Here is a 26,251-nt window from a genome sequence, read left to right as displayed (position 1 = left end):
AACACAAATTATCTATAGAACCGTGGTTCAAGCTTCACTTTTCGCAACAATAATATCCCCGTATCTTTTACAATTTAAAAATTAGTCTGTAAATGGTAATTTAAAAAATATATTCCCGTACAAATTCTTTGGAGGTCCGCAGTTCAGTTACAGTGTGACTTGATTATTGTGCCATGCTGCATCATGATGAGCGATTTCTCCATACCTTTTAGATGAACTCGTCGTCGTTCCAAGATGGCGCTATTTTGCAGGGTAAAGGTACATGCTATTCATTAAAGGGGTGCGCGTGCGCAGTGCGTGATTTCCGGTATCTGTGACGTTGCTGGAGCGTACAGGGCTCGCGTACCGTTTCGCTTTCCCAATAGGTCGGTGAAGTGGACCGCCCTGTAGGCACCGGTCGAGTCTTCTCGGTAGAGTCCCCAAGTTTCCCATCAAAACACAGGCTCCCAACAGCTAGGAAACATTGTTGACCACTGTTATTGTCATTACCAGATTTGAAAGGCTTATAATAGCCTGTGTCTCTCGCTGTACAAGTCCGGGACGAGACGCTTTACGATTCCCCAAGTGTCACTCTACGCCCTATTTATCTACTGTGCTCCCACCATGCTGCTGACAGTGTTTTGCTTGCGCCGGGATCGCTCGGAGCTCACCTTCTCTCTTGAGGTAGACCCGGACTTCGAACTGCAGAACTTCCGGGCCCTGTGCGAGCTGGAGAGCGGAGTTCCTGCCCGGGAGAGCATGGTGAGGGCAGGGTACCGGGTAGCATCGGTAGGGGAGGTTGGTGATCAGGCGAACAGTTCGTCAAGGCGAACTTTTGTTGTGGAGACTTGCAGGATAACACAACATATGATGTAGTGAAAGGAATGCCAAACATTAACGACAGAAGAGAATTCAATATTTTATAATGCGAAGCAAAATCAAAAGTGACACTGGTAAAAAACGGAGACGTATCTTGTAGCTACTTCTTTGTGTGGTGGCCTATGATAGAGCTGTTAAGGGAATGAATGGCCGCTGTCCCTGTTACAATGACGGCAGTTTTGACAAAGGGTAAATAATAGAATGACAACAACTATAATATAAAGTGTGCCATCAAAACAACTGAGACAGAACGTAGTTATTCACACGGGCACTCCCAAATACAGTGGGAGGTTTCTAGACCCTATATTAGGTCGAATGACTGCTGCGCATGATAGAACGACATCATCCATACCCATGCCTATATACAAAAAAATGTTGTTGATCATTACGGGGAGAGCACCTAAAAGTGCCCCACAAACAAAATCCTGCCAGTTATCTTTGGATTTGTCTGCATCCCCCCTCTAGCCCCTCTCTTTGCGATATGGTGTCAGAAGACATGACCAGGGAACAAAGTATGCATCTCACCACTATAAAAGTAGCAATTATATTAAGAACTTGGTGCGCACATTCCTCAGAATCACAATGTTTCTTTCAATAAAGTCTCCACAACTATCACACCCCCTCCAAAATATAATGCCTCTTGTTGCCCAATTTCAGGATCAGGGGAGGGCAGTTACAGCAGGTTAAGCAAAATCCCAACCGCCTCACTAAAACTTTCTGATATCAAGCACCCCTATAGCCCATTTAGGGCTGTATATGACTAAGTAGCAGAACCCTCTCCAGTTCTAGTCTCACCTCAAGTCACCTCCTGAGATCATCCATCCGTTTGCTGCAAAGCCAATTTTATGGTTCGGCCAACCCCCACCAGATATCAACGAGAATAAAGCAAACTCCACAAGTCTGAGCTTCAAGGAGACCTTCACCCCAAGCATCTGGTACCTCTGGATTATACCACTGTTTAATGCTCCCCCCTCCTCCATTTCTCCATCCACATCAATGGGAGATCCTCTCTTGCGTTGTTTTATAAACCTGACATTTATTTTAAAAAATCACTGCATATTGTGATCCAATATCAGTTCCAGAGAAGCCATTCTGTGTCTGGTGTAGGGTATCTCTGTATCCTCACTTTTGTCTCTACAATTTTTTTTAAAGCATGTCTTTATTAAACGGTTCACATCTTCAAGAACCACTTTGGTATCTTATCTTTTTTCATTGACAGATATATTACAAGATATTTGCAGCACCGACTGGGGTACGTTTACCAGCCCTTTTAGTCCAGGCATTTCCTTCCCCCCTCTGATACCCATTCCTCGACATAGCGATCATTGTCCCTTTTCGTTCATGTCTTTTCTCCGATTAAGGCTGTGTCTCGTGCCATCAGGTAGGCTATGAAAGGATCCCAGATATTTTTTTGAGCTGCATAGTCCCTGTCAGTGTCACGCAGCTATATTCTATGTCTCCGCCGTTTAGCCTCTAAGCATTAGTCCGCTTCATCAAAATGCACCTCCTAGCTGCTATCATACAAGTCACCAACAATTTACAATATCTCCTAGGCACCCCAGTAGACCACCCAAACATACCACACAACACTGTACATGGAACTACTTGCCCCATCATCTCGGACATGACCCTGGACACTGCCTCCCAGTATGGTCGCAACTTAGCACATGATCACAGCATATGTACGGTGTGTGCTGATTCTACATGACATCTTGGGCACTTAGCCATTTAAGTATTGTCATATTTATGTACCCGTGCAGGTTAGATATATGCCCTTAGGAGGGTTTTAAGTAGAATTTTTTTTTGTAACCTGGAGCTGAGGGCTCCCATATGTGTGGTGCCACACATCACCTTCCCTTGTTTGTCGCTGAATTTCTCGCCAGAGTCTTCCTCCCACCTACTCCTGCATCTGAGGGGAAGACGCTGTGAGTCTGCCTGAATGATTTTATATATTGATGAGATCACTCCTCTGCATCCTGGGGAATTTCTAATATATTGTAATAGTGTTGTTGTGTGTGGGACTGCAGGGAATTTCGGGAACCACTCTCTAAAGGCTGCCTTCATCCTAAAATACTGCAGTCTGCGATGGAACCCACTGCCCATTTTATCGACAAACTTCCTGCGAGACGAACACTCCATTCGGATATGTCTTCCAGACGTGTGATACCCGCCCATTCCCATGGACACATCACAGGTCTGTGCCAAAGCTTCTATTTGCCATAGTGAAATTCCCGGATCATACGGGTGCCCCACCCCGAGTCTTTTCAAGGCCCTCCTCCAAGCATGCACTGTGCATGCCACTTTTCTATCCTGCATTTGTCCTCCACCTTGTCCGAAATCAAGATTCCGTCTCTACAATCTCTTTGACTACATGACAATGAGCCAACTCAACAGATCTCCCCTGTAGAGAGGGATGCTCGTCCATCTTCTTTGGTGTTCCTCTGACATTTTGGTGGGCTGTGGTTAGGTGTCAGTCTTTGCTGACAGTTGTCATACGGACTTCAAAATGAGTTGTGGCCTCTTGTTTAGGGTGGATGCCTTGTTTTAGAGGCTAGAACCCCATCATGGAAATACTGCTCAGAGGACTCATTCTGATAGGATCTCACTCTGTGATGCTGCTCCGTACTAGTCAATATTCTGGTACCTCCCCACAGGAACAATAGTCACCATGGGGAAATAACCTGTCTATCCATCCACAATGTTGTTGGCAGGTCTTGGCACTTTATTTCCCCAAAGCCTCCTTTGCCTCTCGGAGTAAAGTCCGAGGGGTCTACCATTGCAACACCTAAACGTCCTCAATCTTCCATGGGCCCCTATAGAGCACCAGGCGGGCCCTTACAGAGCACCAGGCCCAGGATCGTATTTCTGGCTTTCACTGGCACTTAATATTTCCTCTTGTCAGCACGTAACACAGATTGTCCTGTGTTTGCCTGTTATAGGCTGCAGCCACCTGTTGCACTGGGCGCTTATAGGTGCTATTTTCGTGCAGCACGAATTTGGATGTCCTTATCCAAGTTATTGTATTTGTTCACCTGAAACTGCCCAAGTGACAACAGAAAAGCTGCCTGCACCAGAGGCCAGCAGGGAGACACGCTCTCACTTTCTATTTGCAATCCATACTGTTATTCTATTGTGCACATCTGTAATTACACATCATATCACTATTGGAACAGGGAGTACCCAAGAAAATGTCTGATGCATTGCTTGGTTTTGTGAGATTGTCACTTTCATTTTCTTCCCCATTGTAATCTATTGATATTCTGTTGTTCTCCCTTGTAATTCTTGTTAGTACGTGTCCTAAACAGGTTGATGATTGGAGAGGTTTAAAGAAGAAACGGCGAGAGGGAACGGAAAGGGTGTGGGTTTTGGAGGGAATTTTGTCCAAAAGGACACGATGATTGCTAGTTGTAGACAGGGTTGTTTTCCAGAGAGGGAGGTTCTGTCCGTGAACTATCGATGAGCAAAAACCAGCTGAAATGAGAGAATAACGAGCTAGAGTGAGGACTGTGGCAGAAATAATTGAAAAAAGAGAATGTATTTGACGCAGGAAGAAAGATGTATAATAACCAAAAAGAACACGCAGAGCATATTGCTTTTGTCCTGTTCATCCAAGGAACTGGCAGATCAACACGAACTTTACTGTTACGCATCTGAGATGCCAATTTTTAAATAAATAACTGACCCCAGTATTGTCTTACTGGAGAACCTTAGCACTCTCATTGATAATCAGATCTGTTACCTTAAAAATACATTTTTCGTATATAAAAAAAGAACAACTATTTATCAGTTTGTTCAAAGCAATAGTCGTAAATAATAAACAATCACAAAATTAACAGCTGTTATACATAGATAAAATCCAGATAATTTCATATATAGTCCATTGGTTTCTTATGCAAGTACTTCTAAATAAGTCTACTATTTTTTATTGTCTGCCTCCAAATAATTGGAGATGAGGACGTTATTACGGGTTTGAGAGTATTATGATTGAGCCGCACATTCAAGAATTATATTCAGATTGTTATCCTCATTTTGACAGGATTCTCTATATATACACGTGTTCAAAGTTTGACTGACAAGTTTTTAATTGAAATATTTACTGTGGTAAGGATGCCATTCATTACACACCAGCTTATAATTGTTCTTTTATAATTATGCTTTTTCTTTTATAACACACTCAATACCAGAGATTGGTTTCTAAGCGCAGGATTGGGATTCAAACCTTTGTTGCATTGTCTTGCTTCCAAGACGGACGCAATGCCTTTGAGCTATCCTCCCTCGCCCCACCCCAGCTCATTAAAACATTTTATATTTAAATATCTATTATACAGTAACACTGATATAATTTGTTTACAGATGCAATGTAATTGGGTAATATGATTTCACCTTTGCTATTGTTGAAATATGGCTCCTCTTAAGGTCAGTGGATCTCTGATAGTATGGTAATGTTTATTTGGAAAGTGCTTTTACACAAGGCAAGTGTTTCAAAGTGCTCAAGGAGGAGGGAACAAGGGGAAAAACAGTCATTCAGAGCCCTTGAATTTCTGAACGATGCAAGTCTGCACAGGCAGAGTAAGTGCATATAATACAATTAACAGTGTAGATAATAGCAACTAGGTCTGACAGCGACTCTGCAGTTTTTCCAAGTGCATTAAGGCAGCACCATGCAAGGAGGGGAGACAGGGTAGATAGACGATCTTCAAGGCATGGTATGTTCAGATCGTGCAAGTGCACAGACGGTACAGGAGAGGGGAGGGAGGACAAGTGCAGGGGGAGTGGGGAATCCAAGTGTGCCCAGTCAGTCAGGAACTGGGTAAGTGCTGAGAGATGCCATACACGTGGGTCATTGACCAAGTGCAGTAGTGCTGAGGCAAGTGCAGGCCAGGTGGCAAGTGCGAGAGGACTGGCAAGGGTGCCTGGGACCTGTGAGACTCTGGGGTACACCCGGTGGCCAGTCGGCAAGCTGTGTGGAAAAGGAGGGAGAGAGTGTAGAGAGAGGTTAGTAGGGTATTGATATAGATATTTTATTTATATCGCGCTCGTACACAAGTGTTTGAGAGCGCGACAAGGCAAGGTAGGGGAACAGGAGAGCAAAACAACGATCTTACTATGCCCAGTGACATTGAGAATGTGCATGGGAGAGGGAGAGGGGAAAAGCGCATGGCAGGGGGAGAAGTGGAAAGTGCGAATCAAAGGAGAAACAGATAAATAAAGGCAACAGTGGTAGTGCAGCTAGCAAGTGGCACATGCTGGGTTTAAGGCAGCAAACAGTGCAGAGTCAGTGTCTGATAAGTGCAGAAGGAAAAAAAGGGGGGACTGTATAGGTACAGATACAGACCCGAGTGCAAGGGGTGGCCCGGAGGCAGTGCTGGAGGGTGGCAGGGTGAGCAGGTACCTGGCCTTGGAAGACAGAGGGTAGGCCAGGTGCACAGTGCAGCGAGAGAACAGATCAGTAGGGGAGATGGGGACGAAGGCAGAAGCAAAGAGGAAGGTCTTGAGGGGCTTCTGGAAATGGGGATGGTTCTCCAAGTTTGAGTGGCAGGGAGGCTGTTCCAGAGGGAGGCCATAGCCGAAGACGGAGATCTACTCCCATAGGGTAGAGGGAGAGAGAAGGAAGATGAATGTCTTAAGGAGTTGACAGAATTTAAGGAGATCAGGCTCAAGACCGAGGGAGGCTGGGAGGCTTTTTCAGAGGGAGCCCCCTGCTGAGGATAAAGATCTCCCTCCAAATCTCTGCTTGGAGAACCGGCTCACTCGCAGGAGGTTGGAGGTGGAGCGAGGGCTCGGGAGGGACAGTATTTAGGTAGGCATCATTGCAGATAGGTAGGTCCCGGGCCCCAGAAAGCCTTGTGGACAATGCAGAGGGTCTTGAACTTTATCCTTGCAGCCACGGGGAGCCAGTGGAGGGATTTCTGTGCCGGAGAGCTGCAATCCCTGGGCTTGAGGCCAAGGATAAGTCTTACGGTTCTGTTCTGGATAGATTGCAGAAGGCGCAAGGCAGAGGCAGGAAGGTTGAGGAAGAGGCTGTTGCAGTAGTCCAGCTTTGAGCGAACCAGGGCTCTGGGGACAGTGAGCCGCTGGGGGAAGGTGAGAAAAGGAAGAGTACCTCTGAGGAGGTGTAGTTGGTAGTTGGACTTTATAGAGATGTCCAAAATATGAATGGAGAAGGAGAGTGTGGAGTCGAAGAGGGCCCCACAGTTTTTTGCCTCGCAGGTGGGTGCATTCGCAGGGCCAATGGAGGCCGGCCATAGTGAGTGGGAAAGCGGGTGCAGGAGTCCCAATGTAAACAATCTCGGTCTTACTGGCGTTGAGGCAGAGGTCGTTTGCAGCACACCATGACTGAATTGCGGACAGTCAGTCAGATATGAGTGAGGTAGAGGAAGCTGCCGAGGGTAACCTGAAGGAGAGTTGCGTGTCATCTGCATAACACTGGAAGTTAGCGATGAAAGAGGCAATCGCACGTGCCAGGGCAGCCATGTAGACATTGAAGAATTGAAGAACTCGGGGGGGGGGGGGGGGGGGATGGGGGGAGGGGATAGGTTAGAATCATGGGGAATGCTGCAGGTTGAAAGAGTGATAGTGCTTCCAAGACAGCCGCATTGCCCCTGATCTATCCCCCCTCACCCCAGCTTATTAAAACATTTATATATAAATATCTATTATACAGTAACACAGATATCATTTGTTTGCAGATACGATGTAATTGGGTAATCTGATTTCACCTTTGCTATTGTTGAAATATGGCTCCTCTTAAGGTCAGTGGATCTCTGATAGTACTTGAGTGTTGTTTTACCCTTAATATATATGTAACAGGGTTCGAAATTTCCAGGCGATATTTAGCTTCTGCTTCTACCTTAGGAGAGCCAGGTTAGCTTAAAACCAACAGTTATCTGGTGCTACTTTTGGCACCCGAGGCCAACTGTTGTCCTAAAAACATGTATATGTGACATGAACTTGAGTCTCTTAGAATGTAAATAAAGAACAATTAGGAAACATTTAAATAAAAGGGCTCCTTCAGAATGGGCAAAAAGTGGAATTTAGATTTGCTGTGTACTTGCTCCTAGTTCCCCAGCAGTAATTCCTGCCTACTGGGTGATGCCTGACACCCAGGAGCTGGTATTATCTCCTGCTCATATCTTAACTTTGAACAAGACTTCTTTCTTGTTGGGACACAAGACCAGATTTACCCCATAAGAAGGATTTTGCATCTGAAACGCGTTGGGGCGTTGGGACTATTTAAAAATGTCTGAGTTGAAGGGACAATCGGTTCCTTCGATTTATTTGGTTCCTTGCATAAAAAACGAATGGATTATATGTGAAATTGTCTTGATTTAATCTACATGTATAATTGATGTTAATTTTGTGATTGTATGTTATTTATGACAAATGTTAATTATTGCTTTAAACAAACAGATACATTGTTTAATTTAAATGGAAGAGACTTGATTCTCGATGAGTGCTGAAGTTTTCTCAGTAAGGCAATAGAAGGAACAGTTTTTGTTGGATTAAGAGGTTTTGATGCTAGACAGCCTCACTCACTCCCTTTCAGCACCTAGACATTTAGCTGAGATTATTGAAATCTGTATTAATATTTTAAGGATTTAATTGATGAGTGCACCCCCAAATCTTAATTTCTATACCCATTTTTAAACCTATCATACAGAAAACCCAAGTGCTTATACACCTTGGTATTCCCCCTACTTGTGTCAATGCTTTTATTGCACTCTTGTGTCCTGGTAGTTGTCATTTCCTCACTTGTCTTTAAAATGTTTCCTATCCTTCTCATGGTTCCGCTCTTTTATTTGTCATATGCACAGCCAGTTTTCCTCTCCTGTGGAGGGTAAGGTTATGCAAATATGCCGTTTTTATTCACTCGTGTGGAGGGCTAGGGTATGCAACATAGTATATAACTTGCATTGCTTTGTCCAGTTTCCTGCAAGTGGCCTTAGCAAAACACTAAAAACATAAGATATAGGGCAGACGAGCAAGATTCGGTAAGGGCTATCTTTATTCTGTATTTATGAACAATTCAGGCTTCTCTTTTGAATCTGAGCTTCTGTGTCATTGCATGATAACTTTCTGTTCCTCATTTTTGATTTGCATGAGCTACAACTTAGAAGGGAGCAGGGATTGTTAAAATAGACTCTTTGTAAGGATTAATTAATTCCGAAATGAAGCATTCTTGGTAGATTGAATTTAATGACTAGAATGGGTGATTTTTAGCTGAGCGCTAAGCTGTTTCAAAATCTGTCTTTGCTCCTTCCCTGGCCAATTTTTAGTGAGTAGTAGCTGTAGGAACCACAACGTTTCTGTGCAGCTTATTTTGCCCATGAGACCTCCATCTGCTCTTATCTTGCTGGCCATCCCACCCCTCGTTTTGTACGTTATCCTCCTAAATGAATTTACAACTCCGCACTTGAAAACCGCAAACGCACTTATTCTAATGTATAAGCAATCTGTTTCGTGAAGCTGGGGCTCTGATGAATAATACACTGGATTGTCGTTCTTCTAAGAAACACCAGCATTTTAGCCAGTGCTGAATAGTTAGAAATCATGTGTAAAATTTCTGCCACTGTGGTCGAAAGTGGGTGAATGTTAATCATTTGTCTTTGAAAAGGAAAGGCTATTCAGGTGATCAATTCTCCTGTTATTTCTGGTATTTCTCTTCCGTTGTACTGGGTATTACAGCTGCTGATAGCATGGTTAAACATTTCAACTTGCAAGCTATTAGCGAACCATAAAGTCACTTGCCACCTCAATTATGTTCGTACAGACAGCACACCATTTCTTACTTGCCAGGAGTCCATTATCACTAGCCAGTGGATAGTGGCAAGTGCACATTTTGTGCCCTGCCGATAGGATGGGAATTTGGTGGCCAGTTATTCCCTCCAAGAACAACACTGCAGGTGTTCTTAGAACTGCTTTTTCCAGCAGTTAGATGCACCAAGAGGCCCACTTGTTTCTGGATAATTTTTCCTATCAACTAGATATGTTTCGTTTTGTTTTCTTCTTCTAGTACTCTATGGTAGCTTGCAAGAACACAACTGAATACATACGCCGTTATGCAAAATGACTTCCTGAATCATGGGTGCTAATGTACAATTATTGCATTCCCCCATCTATCTAGAAACCCAAAACATGAGGCCTACTAGTGCTTTAGTGTGGGGAGTTAATTGGTCTGATTCCCAGATACGAACTCTTGCTCAAACCTATAGCTTGCTATATAACCTTCTTATAGCAAAACCGATGACCTTGGTACATGGAGAGATTTTCTCATTTATAATTTTATTTATGGTTCTTGTAAATACTTGACGCTGCTGGTGTTTATTAATATCACTGTTGGTCTGAAAGGTCTTGCCTTTGTTGTACAGGGATAGCTGGGCTGGCTCCACTGCAGAGTTCCTGGACAATGAAGCTCACTGACGTCTTTTTAGACCCTGATAGAATGCCCACACCAACTAATTCCACCTAAACCACCAAGGGCCTTTTTATCTGTGTAAATGAATACTATTCTACAAGTGGAGTTTGATGATGTCCATGCTACACCAATTTAAAATATTCCACAAAGCGAGCTATTACCGAGCATTGAAAGACATTGACCTCCAACCCCCAGCCTGGCATTTATAGTTTATTGTAGCTCAGCACCCAAAAAAACGTGCCCTCACCATTGTTTTCTGAAGGTCGACGTACCTTTTGAATCGATGCCAATTATAAACTTAAATGCTTAAAGTCTTCTGGCTCCTTGTTAGTCATAGCAACAAGAATAAAAACTACACAACAAATATAACCTGCAATGCACAATGACTCACATTTGCATTGTTTGTGCAATAGGTATTTCATTACCTGTTAAACTTGTTGGGGCAATTCAACATTGTTGAATAGTGAGGTTGGTTGGGGTGGGGCTGTAAAGGAGAACTTTTGTTCTGATATTCCTGTGGTGTAATCCAGTCCCTTTTTTTATTTTATTTTATTTTTTTTTATACCAGAGTTCCTTTTGTAGGTCATGTGCCAGGGTCAAGGATTATGTATTTGTATTTGTTTATTTGTATTGCGCAACCTGCCCGAGGGCATCAGGGCGCATGTTTAGAAAGGTAGTTAGAGAAGAATGTTACAAAGATAGGTACAAATATTACATTACATTATATATATATATATATAAGATTTACAGCAAGAATAGTACCAGAGATCATAGATAATGCACGGACTGGCAGAGGAGTCAAATATACAGTATGTACAGTGGTAGGCCTGATTGCAGGTGACCGCTGTGAGAATTACAAGGCGGAGGTCAGTGCATCTTGTTCATGAAGCCAACGTTTAGTTCTATTTTTGAAGGATTGGGTGGCTGGTACATTCCTGAGATCATTGGGAAGAAAATTCCACAATTTAGCAGCCAGGACTGGGAAACTCGAGCCCCTAGCTGTCTGAAGCTTGAAGCTAGGGATGGGTAATGTGTGCACCTGTGCTGATCTCAGTGGTCTAGATGCTGTATGTTGTGTAAAGCGCGAGGACAAGTAAGCAGGTGCAGCATTGTTTTGTGCTTTGTGTGTTAGAACAAGTGTTTTGAGTGAAATGCGGAGTGTAATGGGTAGCCAGTGTAGGTTGTGCCTAGTGGAAGAAATGTATGAGCGCCTAGGGATATTGAGGTCAGCCCTAATGGCATTGTTTTGGGTGACCTGAAGTTTATCAAGGTTTCTTTGACTAGTCCCTAAATAGAGGGCGTTACAATAGTCAGTTTTAGACATGAGGGTTGTATAGGCAGAGAGGAGTGGTGAACTGAACTGAGCAATTCTCTAACCTGCCATCTCTAAAATTGATTATTTAACTGTTGTGTGGAGCGCAGTAACACATCTTGCTTGTAGCTATTTGTAAGTACCTGTAAGCCTTGTGGACTCCTGTCAAATTGGACATCCCAACATACTGTCCATTATCTACTGTAATTGTCTAATTCTGGTACGTAACTTACAACTTGAACGTCTGCCCCCTGTAATGTTTGGGCCAAATCAATTTTGTTCAAAGAATCCGTTTAAGAAATCGCAAATAGATCGGGACAAAAGGGGGGCCCTTTTCTTGAACTGTCTCATTAATAAATCAAACTTGCTTCTCTGTTACAAATCCTGCCTGATCATGGTTAATTGGACAGCAACATCTTATCTAGTTGATTTGCAAACATTTTGGAGAAAACCTTTAGTGTGTAAGTTCAATAACGCAATTAAGCAATCAGAGGAGCTTTCCAATAGGCCTGTTGTGCATTGATTGCTTCACTGTTTTGGCGACTGAACTGGAAAAAAAAAGCAAAACCATCGGGCTACATTGCTTTAATAAAACCACATTGCTGCTAGGACCTTGCATGCATTGATGAGTTGTTCAGATCTTGCATAGGTCTTGTCATCTGTTTATGGTATCCAGATCTCATTTAAGTATCTTTGCTGAACTATGGCGAATGTATGTCTGCTGAATATAGGTGATCGGTATTGTACAAAACACGTTATTGTGGATAGATTTGTCCCGTGCGTTAGCCATAAACCATCAATATTTCATTATTAAATCAATTACAAATTCCATCAAACATATAACATAATTACACATACACAAATGTAACCGGTTAGTTGACTAGAATTAAATTCATTAATCGCGCTTTCGATTTTAATGAATGCCTAAGATAAGAAAGCAGCAGTGTCAGTGCTCCAGATAAGATTTTGAGGTGGGAGTATTTTACTCCCTATTTGTTAAAGTTGGGAGTAAAATTATTTTTTAGGGAGTAAAAAGTGAGTCCCATTACTAATCAAAGTATTTTATTCGCTAGTTTTTTCATAACAAATCATTTTTTTACACCTCCATGCACATTAAACGATACATTTTTAACTCTTCAGATCAGGCAATAATAACACGTGTCTTCCTGTGGCACAACGTGCACTTCTTGTCCAAACATATCCATGGAACTGTTTGTTTCCTATTTTGTATTTGGGAGTATTTTTACTCACTATATTTTCTGAGTATTTGCCAATTCGTTAGGGAGTAAAAGTGGCTGATAAGCGCAGCTCAGCCTTACAGGAAACGGTCTGACCTAACGATATGAAATATAGAGCAGGTCTACAATGTCTAAAGTGTGTAAAAACATTTTAAGAGTAGATGCCCTGATGTGCTTGTAAACCGGACAAAAGAACAAAAATACGTAATGTCTTCTAACAGGGCATCACAAAGAATACAGCTCAGTGTTTTTTTAGGCCAGTGGTAGATGATTACTATTTTTCAGTTACTGCCAGTTTTCCCACTGTAGGTCAAACTGTTTTATCCTTTAATCTGCTGAATATGTAACAGCCCTATACGCATTGGAATTTGAAAGCAGATATCCGATTTTGCTTTTGTATGCTTATTTTGAAGTACAATTACTTTTCCAATAGCAGTAGTAGCTCTGCCTTTTTAAATTGTTCTCCTTCCTGGATTGCAGCTACCTGAAGACCTTCCCTGAACCTGAGTTTTCATACTGCCCTCTAATTACTGTTTCTGCAGCTAGATGAAATGCTTTGGAAAAGCTTACACATTTCTCCCTAAGTCCTTGACTATTGCCTTAACTAGATAGACCCCACGTCAAGTGGTTTCACCATTAGCATTGATTTGAATATTTTTGGTCAGTAACTTTGTAAATCCTGCCACAGAGAACCTGCTCTCTTGCTACTGGGCCTCTAGGGCGACCTGCATGCTCTCTATGGAAAGGGTTCAATGGCCTATGTTTCATTCTAATACTGTCTAAAACTTAGAGTGCCCATGCATCAGTTGGGGGCTAGGTCTTAAACATCTCGAACTCTTCAGTGGGGCTGCATCGGCCAAGATCAGTAGGACGCAAAGGTCTCGCAATAAAAAAAGAAATATTTATTTTTGATTTTTAACATGATTTGCCCTTTTCATCATGCACACATCTATAAGACCCAAATCAGATCGTACCATACGGTAAGCACTATACAACATCTGGTTATCAGTACAACAGGCAGAGGAAATATCATGACCTCAAGAGCACAAGTCCCCAATGCCCTTACTCCTTGCCCCTCCCAACAAGGACATATCCCCTTCCTATAGCCAAACCCCCCTGCCCACATCTCCATGAGTAGTCACGTCCTCCCTTCCCAACACCCCTCATGTGGGCCTCATACTGATCTAAAGCGGACATAAATCCGACCGTGCTTCAAGCTTGTCCAAGACCTCATGACACACTGTGTACCGTGGCCCTACCCCAATCGCCCATCTTAGGCCCAACCTTTGCCTTCCAGGCCATGTTGATCACCCGATTTGCAAGTATAGGCCCCAACGCTACCACTCTGGAGATAGTCCTGCCCGCATTCCTTTCCGAAGAGGCCTTAGTCCCAGCATGCAATGCTTCATCATAAGGTGGATCCGAGCCCATGCCATATCAAATATCTCTTCACAGACCTCTTTCCCAGAACCCCATAACCAGGCCACATCTGTACCAAGTGCAGAAGCGTCCCTTGCGCCCCTGGACACCTCCAGCAGGTTGGATTTGCTCCAGGAACCATCTTGGCCACCCTTACCGATGTGACATAAGCCACCGTACAATCTTAAACTGTATTCATTGAAATCGTGCGTTCCTAGACGCTTGTTTTGCCTGCATGAGAGCCCTGCCACAACCTCCACCCGAGCGTTGTTCCCCTCTATTCCTTTCCGACTCAACTCTTAGGTTCACTGCCTTAATATCTAATTCAGTTCTGTCTGCTGCATACAATTCAGAAACATTCCTACCACCAGTTGAAGCAACATTACATTCACCCCATTGGTACGACTCCTATCTGGGGAAACCTTCCCATGCCTCCCTCACCCCCACCCTTAGGGTCGTGAATTCCAGAAAATTGAGCTGAACTGTCGGGTGAGCTGCCCTAAAGTCTGAGTGATGGCCTTGTTCTACTTGTAAATGTCACCAACCAGACCCCCTTGTCCTAGTCGCTCAGTAGTACCCCAACCCCCTTTCCGCTGGAATACATACCCCATACTGCAAGTCGGTGGAATTACTGCCATAAAGGGAAATCTCTGTCCCGGTCCTTTGGTGGCCCTCCACAACGTCCGAATAATGGTACCCACTGGGGTGAGAAGTTGCCCCAGCTCCCTCCAAGCAATACCATCACCTTCAAGGCTCTGCCATAATCCAATCCGTAAGACTGTCTCCATCATACAAACGGACCAACCAATCCACCATATTCTGCGATACTGATGCCCAATAGTAAGATCTGAAATCCAGAGCCCCTATTCCTTCTTTACTTGCAGGTTACTGGGAAGTGCCTAGCGCAATCCTCAGGACCCCCCCATCCACAATAATATATAGAGCGAGTCCCATGAAGAGCCTGAAAGCAGGCTCTCCGGTAAAACCATGGGCATCACCTGAAATATGTACAGTAATTTTGGTAGCATGATCATCATTACAAGCGCAGCACGTCCCACCAAAAAGATAGGAAATCTTGCCCAGAATTCCGCTAGTTTACTGAAGGAGGCCACCGCCTAATCCACTTTCTGCTAGTACATCCAGTCCCAATTAGTACTTACATTATGCCCAGAAATCTAAAACCCCCTGTCCATTCCATACTGTTCCAGCTCACTTCCCACCTCATTAGGCAATGTATATAGCAGACTTCCAATTGTTAATAATCAGCCCTGAAAGCCTCCCAAACTCTAACTCTACTGTCACGATAGCTTGACCTAGGTTAGCCACCAGGTCCAGCAAATACAAGAGGACATCATGTGCGTACAGGGATATACAATGTCTCATCCCCCCACCGCCCAACAGCAGGCACCCATCCTCATACCTCTTCCAAAAGATCCTTGCCAATGGTTTGATAACCAATGCACTAATTGTGGGAGACAACTGGCAGCCCTGATGCGTGCCCCGCCGTACCGGCCATGGACTCGAAACCACCCCGTTAACCTGTACTCTGGATGTCGGACCCGGTATAGGAGCCTTACCCATTCCATAAATTAAACCCCAAGTCCCATTTTACGCCTAAGTATCCAATGAAAATAAATCCCAGGTAACTGAGTCAAAGGCTTTATATGATTCCAAGCTAACCACTGCCACTATCTCTGATGGTTTCCTGTATTGATCCAGGATGAGGAGCAGCCATTAAACATTTTGCAAGGTGGACCTCTGGTATAAAACCAATTTGTTCCGGATATGGGGGATAACCCAGGGGCAATGGGTTTGTCTTGGAAGCAAAACAATTCACCGCAAGACGAGGTTCGAATCCCGCACTTGGAAACCAATATCTGGTATAAAGCGAGTTATAAAAGAACAATTATTATATACTAGACCCTGCATAACCAGCGTTGGGCGACCTGCTAATAGCTTACACACTGTCTTAACGTATATAGTGTATCATTGACAAAGGACGGTATGAAGCACAGTCTCGTGCATCCCTACCCTCTTCAGGTAGGAGTATCGCAAGGGCCTCCAGCTTTAAGACTGGCAGTTTTCCACGCACCTTGGCTTCCTGGAACACTTAGAGCAGTTTAGATACCAGTAGCTCCTTATTACGCCTTGTATACCTCCATTGTAATCCCATCTATTCCTGGTGTCTTGCATTCATGTTTCCCCCCAATTTGTTTCTTTGAGCCTCTGTGAGCCCACTAAGAGCTGCCTCCTCCAGGCACTGCGCTGCAAGCTGTGTCAAACCCATCCCATTCTGTATACAAGGAAGCATAGACCAAAGTCCACTCCCGATCCCACGTGCCCTTAGATACACGCTGACCACCCTCCTTTCTCACCAACAAGGCTAGTAGTTTGCCAGCTTTATCCCCCTTAGAATGCTGCATAGCAACATATTCGGCACAAATGTGTTCGTCCAGTCGGTCCCTTTCCCCGTGCAGTTCACTCCGAGCGTCGGGTTCCACCTCGCCAGTTCCTGTTCCAAGGAGGTCACCTTCAGCTCGAGACCCCTGATTTCGTCCGTTAAGACAATGTGCTCCCCTGCCCTAGCTGAGATGCAGACCCCTCTGAGAAACATCTTCAACGCCTACCACTCAATAAGTACCGTGGACCCCCAATTAACCTCCACAAACTGCTGTATTTGATCCACCAGCGAGGTCCTAAATGCCCCATCGGTTGTCAAACCTCCATTTGGGTCTAGGCGGCCTAACATTCTTCCTCACCAGTCCAAACAGTAAAGGTGCATTGTCTGACTGAGTTCTATCCAAAAAGTCAGCCTCTGAGACTAAATCAAACCCCTCCTCGCCCACAAAGACATAGTCCATGCGCGAGTATGATCTGTGTACTGCTGAAAAGTAGGAATAGCTGCATGCATCGCCATGCAACACCCGCCATGCGTCCCGCAGGCGCAAATCCATACTAACCCGTAGCAGAGCCTTAGTCGCTGAGCCCCAGGGTCGAACAGCTGCGCTCTCAACATTTCTTGTACAATCCAACATACAATTAAAATCCCCAAGCCAAAGAATCCAATCCATTCTGTGTCCTGCTATGCGATGCTGCATCCCCTGGAAAAACTCTGCCTGGTCTACATGGGAGGCATATGTACCTAGAAGGAATGTGTGGTGCCCCAACGCCTCACCCACCACTGCCACATACCTCCCTTCCCTATCAACCATGATGCGAACAGCCTGCAACTTCGTTGTCTCATATCCATACAAGCACTCCCCTGGAGTAGGATGAGAAGTTCGTCCCAATTACCCTGCCCTTCCAACAAGTCCCAGCACACTCGACCCCTGCACACTCAACATCTGTTACACTGCCACATTCACCTGAGGTACAAGCAAATCTTGCCACTCTTCACTAGCCCTCTGACATTTCAAGTTAGGACCTTTTAGCGCAGCCATGGGTAAAGCCTTGTTTTTGCATTGCCCATCCTCGCACGCATAAGAACCAGACCAGGACCCACATGTGTATGACAAATCTATTGAGCCGATCGCAATCAAACTACATACAGACCCCAGTGGGAGGGCCTACTATGGAGACAGGAGGAACATTAGGTCTCCCTATATGCGGACAACCTTTTGCTTTACAACGGTAAGAGCCTGACTTCTGTCCCGCGTGTCCAACATCTACAAGCTGCAGGTCACAGCAGTAGTTAACCCGTACGTTAACGGATATGGATAGCCAAGTCAAGCTTTCATCCCTGTTTATCCCTGCCCTGAAGTTGGTGCTTAGTTCTTTCGTTTAACTCTATGACCATATTAAGCTAGAGCTTACGGCACATACGCTACAGCTGAGTGTATTATTGAAATATCCTTGCAGGCAGTTCAATCGTCTTTACAAGAGAAATGTAAGCTTCCAGCACAGGCTCTGTACCGCAACCATTATCTGGTCTAAATAAGGAAGCATATGTCTCTGCTATTGCGCCAGCTTCCAGCATAGGTGCCACGCCACAAACACTGTCTGGCCCAAACAAAGAAATAAGCGTGTTTGCTTATCCACCAAAACAAGTCTGCTGCCTCAAAAAGCTACTAAAAAAATCAAAGAACGGCTGGAACAACTATAACAAGCAGTCTTCAAGGAAAATATCTTTAAAACTTGCATACCACGGAAGCAACAGCCCCTGCAGTACCTGGTCTAACTAAGAAGCAAGTTTCTTTCTTTGTTTTAATTTAAGTATTTACAGGTGGTTGGCTTAACATAAAAACCCTTCACCAAAATAACAGCAAAAAATAAAATAATTTCCAACCTTGTCTTCACATTAAGTCCATTCTCTTTTCTTCTCCTCACAATTGTTTAAATCAATTAATGTAAATACTTTGGTTTAAAAATTAATCAAAGCAATAATCACACATACCCTTTCCCCTAACATCAAAATTGTCCACGAATCTTCACTGCTGGATTCTAGGAAATCGTCAAAGAATTTACAGCGAAGTCTTGTTCTTATACCAGTTACTGACGTGCAAAAAAGTGTCATGTAGAAGTGTTTCCTCTTCTTCTTCTTTTACGTTGCACAGCCTAAAAGACACATTTGTGTCGCCATTTCTGTTCCTAGATGATAGTACTTCTCTTGTCCGATATAGATTTAAACAAAACCTCATGTATTGGATCCGTAGGAGGCTGTTGGGCTACTTCTTTAAATATTCAAGAAGGATGTTATAAAGTGTACACGTCAGCAGATACTGAGAACATAGTTTATAGAGTTGGCAGTTGGCTTGGGTCTTAATCCAGTCGGATCGCCATAGCTTTATTTTCACCGACACTGGATTATCAAGTAGCTGACCATCAGTTGAATCCAAATTTAACAATATCCTAAAACAATTATTCTTCCATTCCTGAAGAGTACGATCTTTGTAGTGGCCAAGTGCTCCTTTGACCAAAGCAAAACCTCTTACAGGAACCCGCATAATGGATTTACAGTACAAAGTATACTTTTTCACATCATCATTTCTTTGATAGATATTGGGCCTATTTCCAATCCAAGTCGGGACACAGTTTGGTATATTAAGTATTTTCTTCCAAAACAAGACCTCTAAAGTTTGCCATATTTTGCTGGAGAGGGTAACGAAGAAAACATCAGCACCGTACATCAGAATCAGAACGACTTTCATCCTGTAAAATGTAACCACAGGTGCGATTGAGAATCGACCATACTTTTTCAATAGAAGGCGACCCAGGGCCGCTTGTCCAGACTCCACTCTGGTCAGCACTTCCTTATTCAGGAACCACAATGCTTTGTTCATGTTTTTCTTGCCTTTGGCCATGTGGAGGATTAGAGTTTGAGACTTTGCAGCATTAACCTTTTAAACCATTCTCCAGCACATAATCCTGCAAAACATATAGTTGGCGCTGAAGGCCAATTGAGGTTTGGTCAATTAGGACCAAATCATCTGTATATAGTAGATGATCAAGTGATTCCCGATCTTTGGGGGGGGGGGGGGACTCCTGGCTCTGTTTAAGGCTTCTGGTAGATCTGAAATAAATAAATTAAACAAGCCTGGGGTCAAACCTATCCCCTTTTTAAAAATAGGTACCACAATAGAAGTTTTCCAGGATTTTGGGACCCTTTTCAACCGCTTAATATGGGCAAAAAATATCCACAGAAAATTGGTCCATAACTTTGTCTCTTCTCAAACTGATGCATTTGTGAGACATCAGGCCCCGGGCCCTTGAGTTACTAATCTTCCTTATCAGAGTCAGAAGGGTCTCCTTGTCGGTTTCAAAAGACCACTCTGAAGGTCACCCAAATATTTCTGGCTTTGTCTTTTCTTCGGCGTTGTTAAATAAAGCAGAATAGTATTGCTCCCAGGTAGCCTCAGATCCTGCATTTATCTGAAGGGCCTCTTAAGAATTGCTCAAGGAGTTTATGATCTTCCAAATCTCACCCGTTCTTTGTTTCGCAATTTTTTGGGGCATGGATTCTGAGTCTTGCAACATTTGCTGGCTCTTGCTCTTAGCCAATTTTTATATTGCTGCCTCCTGCTCCTAGTGAGGTTATATTGCTGGGCCAGAGTGCACGGGCAGTCATTAATCACCAGCGCAATTGCAGAGCCAATACTTTGAACGCAGGTAGAAGACATAATGACTTACAACCACACGCACGCTTAGAAAATAATGAGCACTTATACGTCTATTTATTCAAAGCTTGGAAGCAACAAGTTATAACACAGAAATAAATCACAGAAAAGACAGAGAATTCAAAAGAAAATACATCACCGTGGGCGTAACTGAATCCCTCATCTCGCCAGAAGTGGCTGGAAGACCCTGGTAACAGCCAAGCCGAGAGAACAACAGCCCACAGGTATGCCGGACAAAGGCGTCCCCCTTTACGACTGAGGTCTTTGTACTTGTCCCGTCTGTCCGTTGAGGGGTTCCGCATATATGCACTCCTCAAAAAGGGGTGGTAATTTCTCAAACCTTCTGGCAATGCACTTGCGCATTGATGGGTAACGTTGGTTGCCAGCTGGGTCAACCGACGGTAACCTCAAGGAGCAAAGCGCTTCCCTCTCCTAAGAACAAACGCCACGGAAAACAGTCCATAACTCATAACAAGACATAACAAAACCAGCTTTCCCAGCAGAATGTCCTTGACTGCATACCAGGTTTGGAAAGCATGTTTTCTTCAGCAAAGTAAATTCAGCTCTCAGCAAAGTAAGTACAGCTTTTCACTGAGGCATGGAGTAAATATCCACTATGGCTCTGAGTGCCCCCAGAATACACTGCGCACCAGCGCCATGTTTTAGCTCAAGCATAACAGAGGTCTAAGAAGTTTGGGGGAGCCATTACTTTTAGCTTCCTTAAATCTGATTTTAGTCTCCTTTTTTCCCACAACCAATTCATGATCATATCTGTGTTTATGGACGGATGATGATCCTAGGCCCTGCTGGCTCTTCACAAAAGATACCAGGAATCTTGGATAATACAGTATTGTTCCATAATCCTAATCCTGTGCCTTTGGTAATGTGGTCCAAAAAACTATCTATATCAATAATGATATACTAGTTGAATTAATCTTTAATTGATTTCTACCATGGGAGACTTCCAGCGGTACAAGATCAAATTCACTAGCAATTTCTCTGGGAGTGTAGCATGTACATTTTACAATGTTATGATCACTAGTAATAGTTGGTAGAATTTCTAAACTAGATAGCCATGGGAGTAAATTCTCAGAAGCAAAAATAAGTCCAAAACCTTGCATTGAGTCCTACGTTTCCATGTAGTTTTTGCCGGAATATCTCCCCTAGTATTCCCATTTAGATGGTGTAAGCTCAGAATTTTAGTTTCCACCTCCTACTTTTTTTTTTTCTGCCTCGGAAGCCAAAGCGTTTTCAACCAATCCCTTTCTAGGATCCACATAAGATTCCATATTCAAACCACCACAGACTGGGTCTGGAAGATTTTCACAAAGATGAGCAAGTAAATTCATCGTCGTATCCATGAAGGTTGTATCTTTGAATCCTTTCGAGTTCCAGCAGAGGATATATATAATTGGCCATTTTGAAGATTTAGATCTCACACAAGCCATTCAAACTTGAGTATTTGTATGTATGGATTTGGATTTAGCGTTACAATTGTTTCTTGCGCTATTCTGTTTTTAATCAACCTTAGAAGACCCGAAATTGGTCTACCTTTACTTCCTTTTAGGGCCGGATTCAAATTGGATACATAACCATCTACTATAGGTGCCGTACGCAACCAAGTTTCTTGCCGACAGATGATATCATAATCGGCCCATTTCAATTCACAAGTGCCAAAGCGGTGCCCAAAACCTCTCGTGTTCCAACTTCCTACTATCCAGCTGTTTTGGAAAACACAATGTCTTAGTTAGAATTGGCCCCTGCTATCCAATTCCAAGAGTCTTTTTTTTTTTTTTTCCGGGTTCAGAGTAGTCTTCCTGAAGAAGTTTCACTTCTCTAGTTGCAAAATCAGTACCCCCTATGGTGCTGGAGAAAGGCGTCTGAATGAATTCTTGCCATGGGATCCAACCTTCTAAAAGTGGCTGGCATCTGACTTGTGGTCAGTTTGTTGTATGAGCCGTCCCACTCTGCTCCATTTTTCTTAGTTATGCTCCCTCTTGTGCTCATGTTTTTTTCAGTTTTCTTGTTTCATGCAGTCAAAGTTTCCACCATCATTTCAAACAAGTCAAATCCCAGTGGTAATAAGAGATGTGCTTCTTGCTGAATCAGATTAGAACCAAAATGGATCGCTACTTCATCCAAAGATGGTTCACTTAGAAATTAAACCCTTGCTATATCCTTGGTCGTAAGTGAACGTTATCTTGGAATATGATGTAGGAGTCTTATAACGTTCGCCCTGTTCATCGTTGGGCCATCATCAGGGTGTAAGACTCTTTCTAGTGGAATGCAAGTTTTCTGATCCAAGCACCTAATTGATTTATTAAAGTTCATTTTCCTTTCCATAGAATCCTCAAAAGATCTCGCGTCGCATATCATAGTGGATTTTTTTGGTTTTACAAAAAGCGCCAGACGCTTTTCTCCCATCGTTAAGAACCCTGGCATGCTCTTCTTATGAAGGTCTAGATGTCTAGAAGGTCTTTTTGCCTCCAAAGCGTTCTCACGGCTTTTGCTCACGAGAGATAGTATTGTCTGCCTCTTCATCCTCTATGGAATATGTCGATATATTCAACATAGATATGTCCAGCATGTAGTCATTCACACCATCTTCCTTCATCTTCTCCATTTGATCACCCATGTCTATTTCAGTCTGTTGTACATTTGTTTGCATTCAGACGAATTATAATGTTCACTTTTCTTAGAAATGTGTGGGAATCATTGTATTTTAGCCTCAAATTGGTCTGTTGATTTTGAGGTTTTTAGATTTTTGCAATTATTTGGGTTGTTGCCTAGCAGGTCCAGAGATGCTCTTCTTTTTATTTTTATTTTTTTTGAAAATATTGGAACATTTTACATTTTTGACTGCTGGTCTGTGATTGGTCGAGACTGCAGAAGATGCAAGAGCCACCAGCCTTATCTTGGGCAGTTCTGCATGCAGGTTAATAAGTTCCAGTGATGATGCTTCCATAGCAATTTCAAGTGCAAATTAAGGGAAGTCGGTTTGACTCCCTATCTGTAGAGTTAATTTAGTGTCATCCTTGATAACCTGAACAACAGACTCCTGTGGATTCTTAACGCCAACTTCCAAAGAGACCAACGCAGAGGATGTTCCCATACTTTTTTGTTCTTGCACCTCACCTCTTCTTGATACTCTCCTACTTTTCCTCTCTTCCATTAATGGGTCGAGGATACTATGAAATATATTATCTGTCTTCTCTGAGCTTTTGTGTAAATTCCCCTAGAATGCTGTTGCAAAACCTTCAACGAAAAGCATTTTTGATGGAGCATCGCTAATGACGTTTGATCGGACAAGCGATTGCTGATTCTTTCGTATAATTTTGTGAACAGTGCTATGATTACTGATCAAGCCACCAAGGTGCCAGTATTAATACTTGTTGTTATGGGTTCCTTCTTTGTCTTTTTGGGTCTCTTTTCGATTAATAGTTTTGTTGCTTGTATTCAATATCTCTGTTTGTTGATTTGCCTGAAGAAGTAGTAGCTGAGAGATCCAAAGCAATTCTTCGTTTTCTACTGTCAATATCTTCTTTTCTCTTAGGAGGCTCATCTAGATTTCGACCCACCTCAGTGACAATCCTTATGAATCAATCCCTCTGCCTTTTTGCAAGGAGTAAGATCATTTGCCCAATTTCTCAGATACAGGAATAGATTTTATTTTAAAATGTTTTATTGGCATTTGCGGTTATATTTCGAACCATTGCAATCATGGTTTATGTCAATGCATGAATTACAAATCACTTATGCCTTATAAAGGTATGGATAACATTGAACAGCAAACAAAACAAACAAAGAAAGAGAGAAAAGAAAAAAAAAAAGGGGGGGGGGAAGAGCAAAACAAGTAACAGTGACTGTCCTTTGAACTCTGAGTTGTTGTAATCCTTGTTTCTGTAGGCGAACCCCAGTCTCTACTCCATTGGGTTCTGACTGGTCTTCGTGGTACACGGGGGGGGGGGGGGGAGTGCGGGTAGTGTGGATGCTACAGTGCGTGGATTAGGCTGTTGCGCCGGTTGTGGGGAGTTGAGTCAGGGGGGTTTATGGCTCGTCAGGAAGATCATGTCTCTCTGAAGGATCTTCCAGGCCTCCAGTGTGGTGCTCGACTCTTCCCCACCCCAGTTATTCCCTTCCTCCCATGCTCTAGTTTCTGCTGCCGTCCATCTTTCCATCTCCCTGATCCAAGGTTCATACCTGGGGCCTGCTGAGGATTTCCAGGCCATTGCGATCGTTCTTTTTATAAGCACGCATGCTATGTCCATTAGCTTCACCAAGTGCTTGATTTTGTTCAGCCTCGGGTAGGTGCCTAAGAGGCACTCTTTCGGTGTCCATTCATATATCTCTAGGCCAGCTTTCCTACAGGTCTGTTCAGCTGCGAACCATAGCTTCTGAGACTTACGGCAGGTCCAAAACATGTGGATCATGTCAGCATGGTCAGAGGGGCACCATGGGCATGTCGGGCTGACTTTGTCATTGAAGGTAGATACTCTATGTGGGGACATGTAGGTCCTGTAGAGGACATTGAGTTGTATTAGCCTGAATCTAGCGTTCCTAGATATCTCCTTCGGGTATGCTAGGGCTCTCGCCCATTCTCCCTCCGTAATTTCGGTCCCCAGATCGGATTCCCATTTCTCTTTCAAATGTGTACTTTTTGGGTTACGCCTGTCATTTATTTGGGTGTATAGCCTTGATGTTGGTTTCCAGCCATCGCTAACTCCATGCATCTCCTGGATCAGGGCGTGTGTTTCAGGCTCCTCGGGCCATACCTTCCATTTCTCCTTGGCGATAAATTTCACCCTTTGGTACCATAAGTAGTGGCTCGGGGTGAGCCCGTCTTTTCCTTGCAGTGATTCGAACTCTCTGAATTGCCCTTCATCAAACATATCTCCCCACGTGTAGATGCCAAAGTTCTCCCATTTCCTCATTGTTGGTAGGTCACCGGGGACTTTACATACGTCTGTTAGAATGGGAATCTCGGGTGAGTACGGGTGCTGCAGTCCCAGCATAGAGCTGACCTTTTTCCATACCTGTCGGCCCACCTGCACTATTATGGGCGGGTCAGGAGGCCCCATTTTGTTGTTCCATATTAGTTCTTTAGGATGTAGGGGTGAGGTTAGTTGGCAGAGAAGGTTCGTCTCGGCCGAGGGCTCATCGCTCAGCCATTTGGCGACATGTGTTAGTTGTGCCGCTAGATAATATCTTTGGAAGTCGGGTAGTTGGATACCTCCTGTGGAGTAGGGAAGTGTGAGGATGTTCAGTGTAAGCCTGTGCCTGGTTCGTCCCCAAAGAAAATCTCTGGTCAGGGATTCCAGCTTCCTGAAGAAGGATGGGGGGGATGTAGAATGTTATATTGGTGAAGTAATAGAGGAATCTAGGTAATATTATCATTTTAGTTATTGCAGCTCTGCCCATCACAGAAAGCGGTACTTCGCACCCCGATAAGGCTGCTTCAGTGTTGCATTCGTGAGTGGAGATTGGTGTGTGCTTGATGGTGATGCCCAGGTAGCGGAAGGACTCAACTTGCCACTGAATCCCAATCTTGGGGAGTTCTTCTGTGCTCCTTCCCCTGAGGCCAGCCAGAGGGAAGGCGGATGATTTCTGTCGACTGAACTTTATACCTGAGTATTTCGAAAAGTTATCTAAGATGTCTAGAGCTATCAGGGCATTCACCTGGGGGTCACGAAGATATAAAAGAACATCATCTGCATACAGGGAGATGATGTTGTCTGTACCACCAATACTTATGCCCGCATCGAACAGCTGTTTCCTGAAATAAATTGCAACTGGTTCCAGACCTAGAATATATAGCATTGGCGAGAGCGGGCATCCCTGTCTGGTCCCCCTCTGAATAGCCCAGGCCCCTGACACCCAGCCCCCTGTCTTAACTCTT

General features: G+C 43.7%; 1 protein-coding gene across 2 annotated transcripts in view; it reads left to right on the top strand.

The window, feature by feature from the left end:
* Positions 1 to 332: 332 nt before the first annotated feature.
* LOC138472243 (protein DDI1 homolog 2-like) overlaps positions 333 to 26,251 on the top strand; it is a 996,683-nt gene continuing 970,764 nt past the window's right edge. The window contains exon 1 of one of the 2 annotated variants that reach the window (XM_069610322.1): positions 333 to 741. In XM_069610322.1, the coding sequence (XP_069466423.1) occupies positions 604 to 741 (138 nt within the window). In that variant the 5' untranslated portion in view covers positions 333 to 603. The remainder of the gene's footprint in view (positions 742 to 26,251) is intronic. The other variant, XM_069610323.1, reaches the window with a different exon arrangement.

This window comes from Ambystoma mexicanum, chromosome 8, assembly GCF_040938575.1.
Source record: "Ambystoma mexicanum isolate Mex_15411 chromosome 8, UKY_AmexF1_1, whole genome shotgun sequence".
In the NCBI taxonomy this organism is placed as follows: Eukaryota; Metazoa; Chordata; class Amphibia; order Caudata; family Ambystomatidae; genus Ambystoma; species Ambystoma mexicanum.
This window is presented reverse-complemented; position numbering and strand designations above follow the sequence as displayed.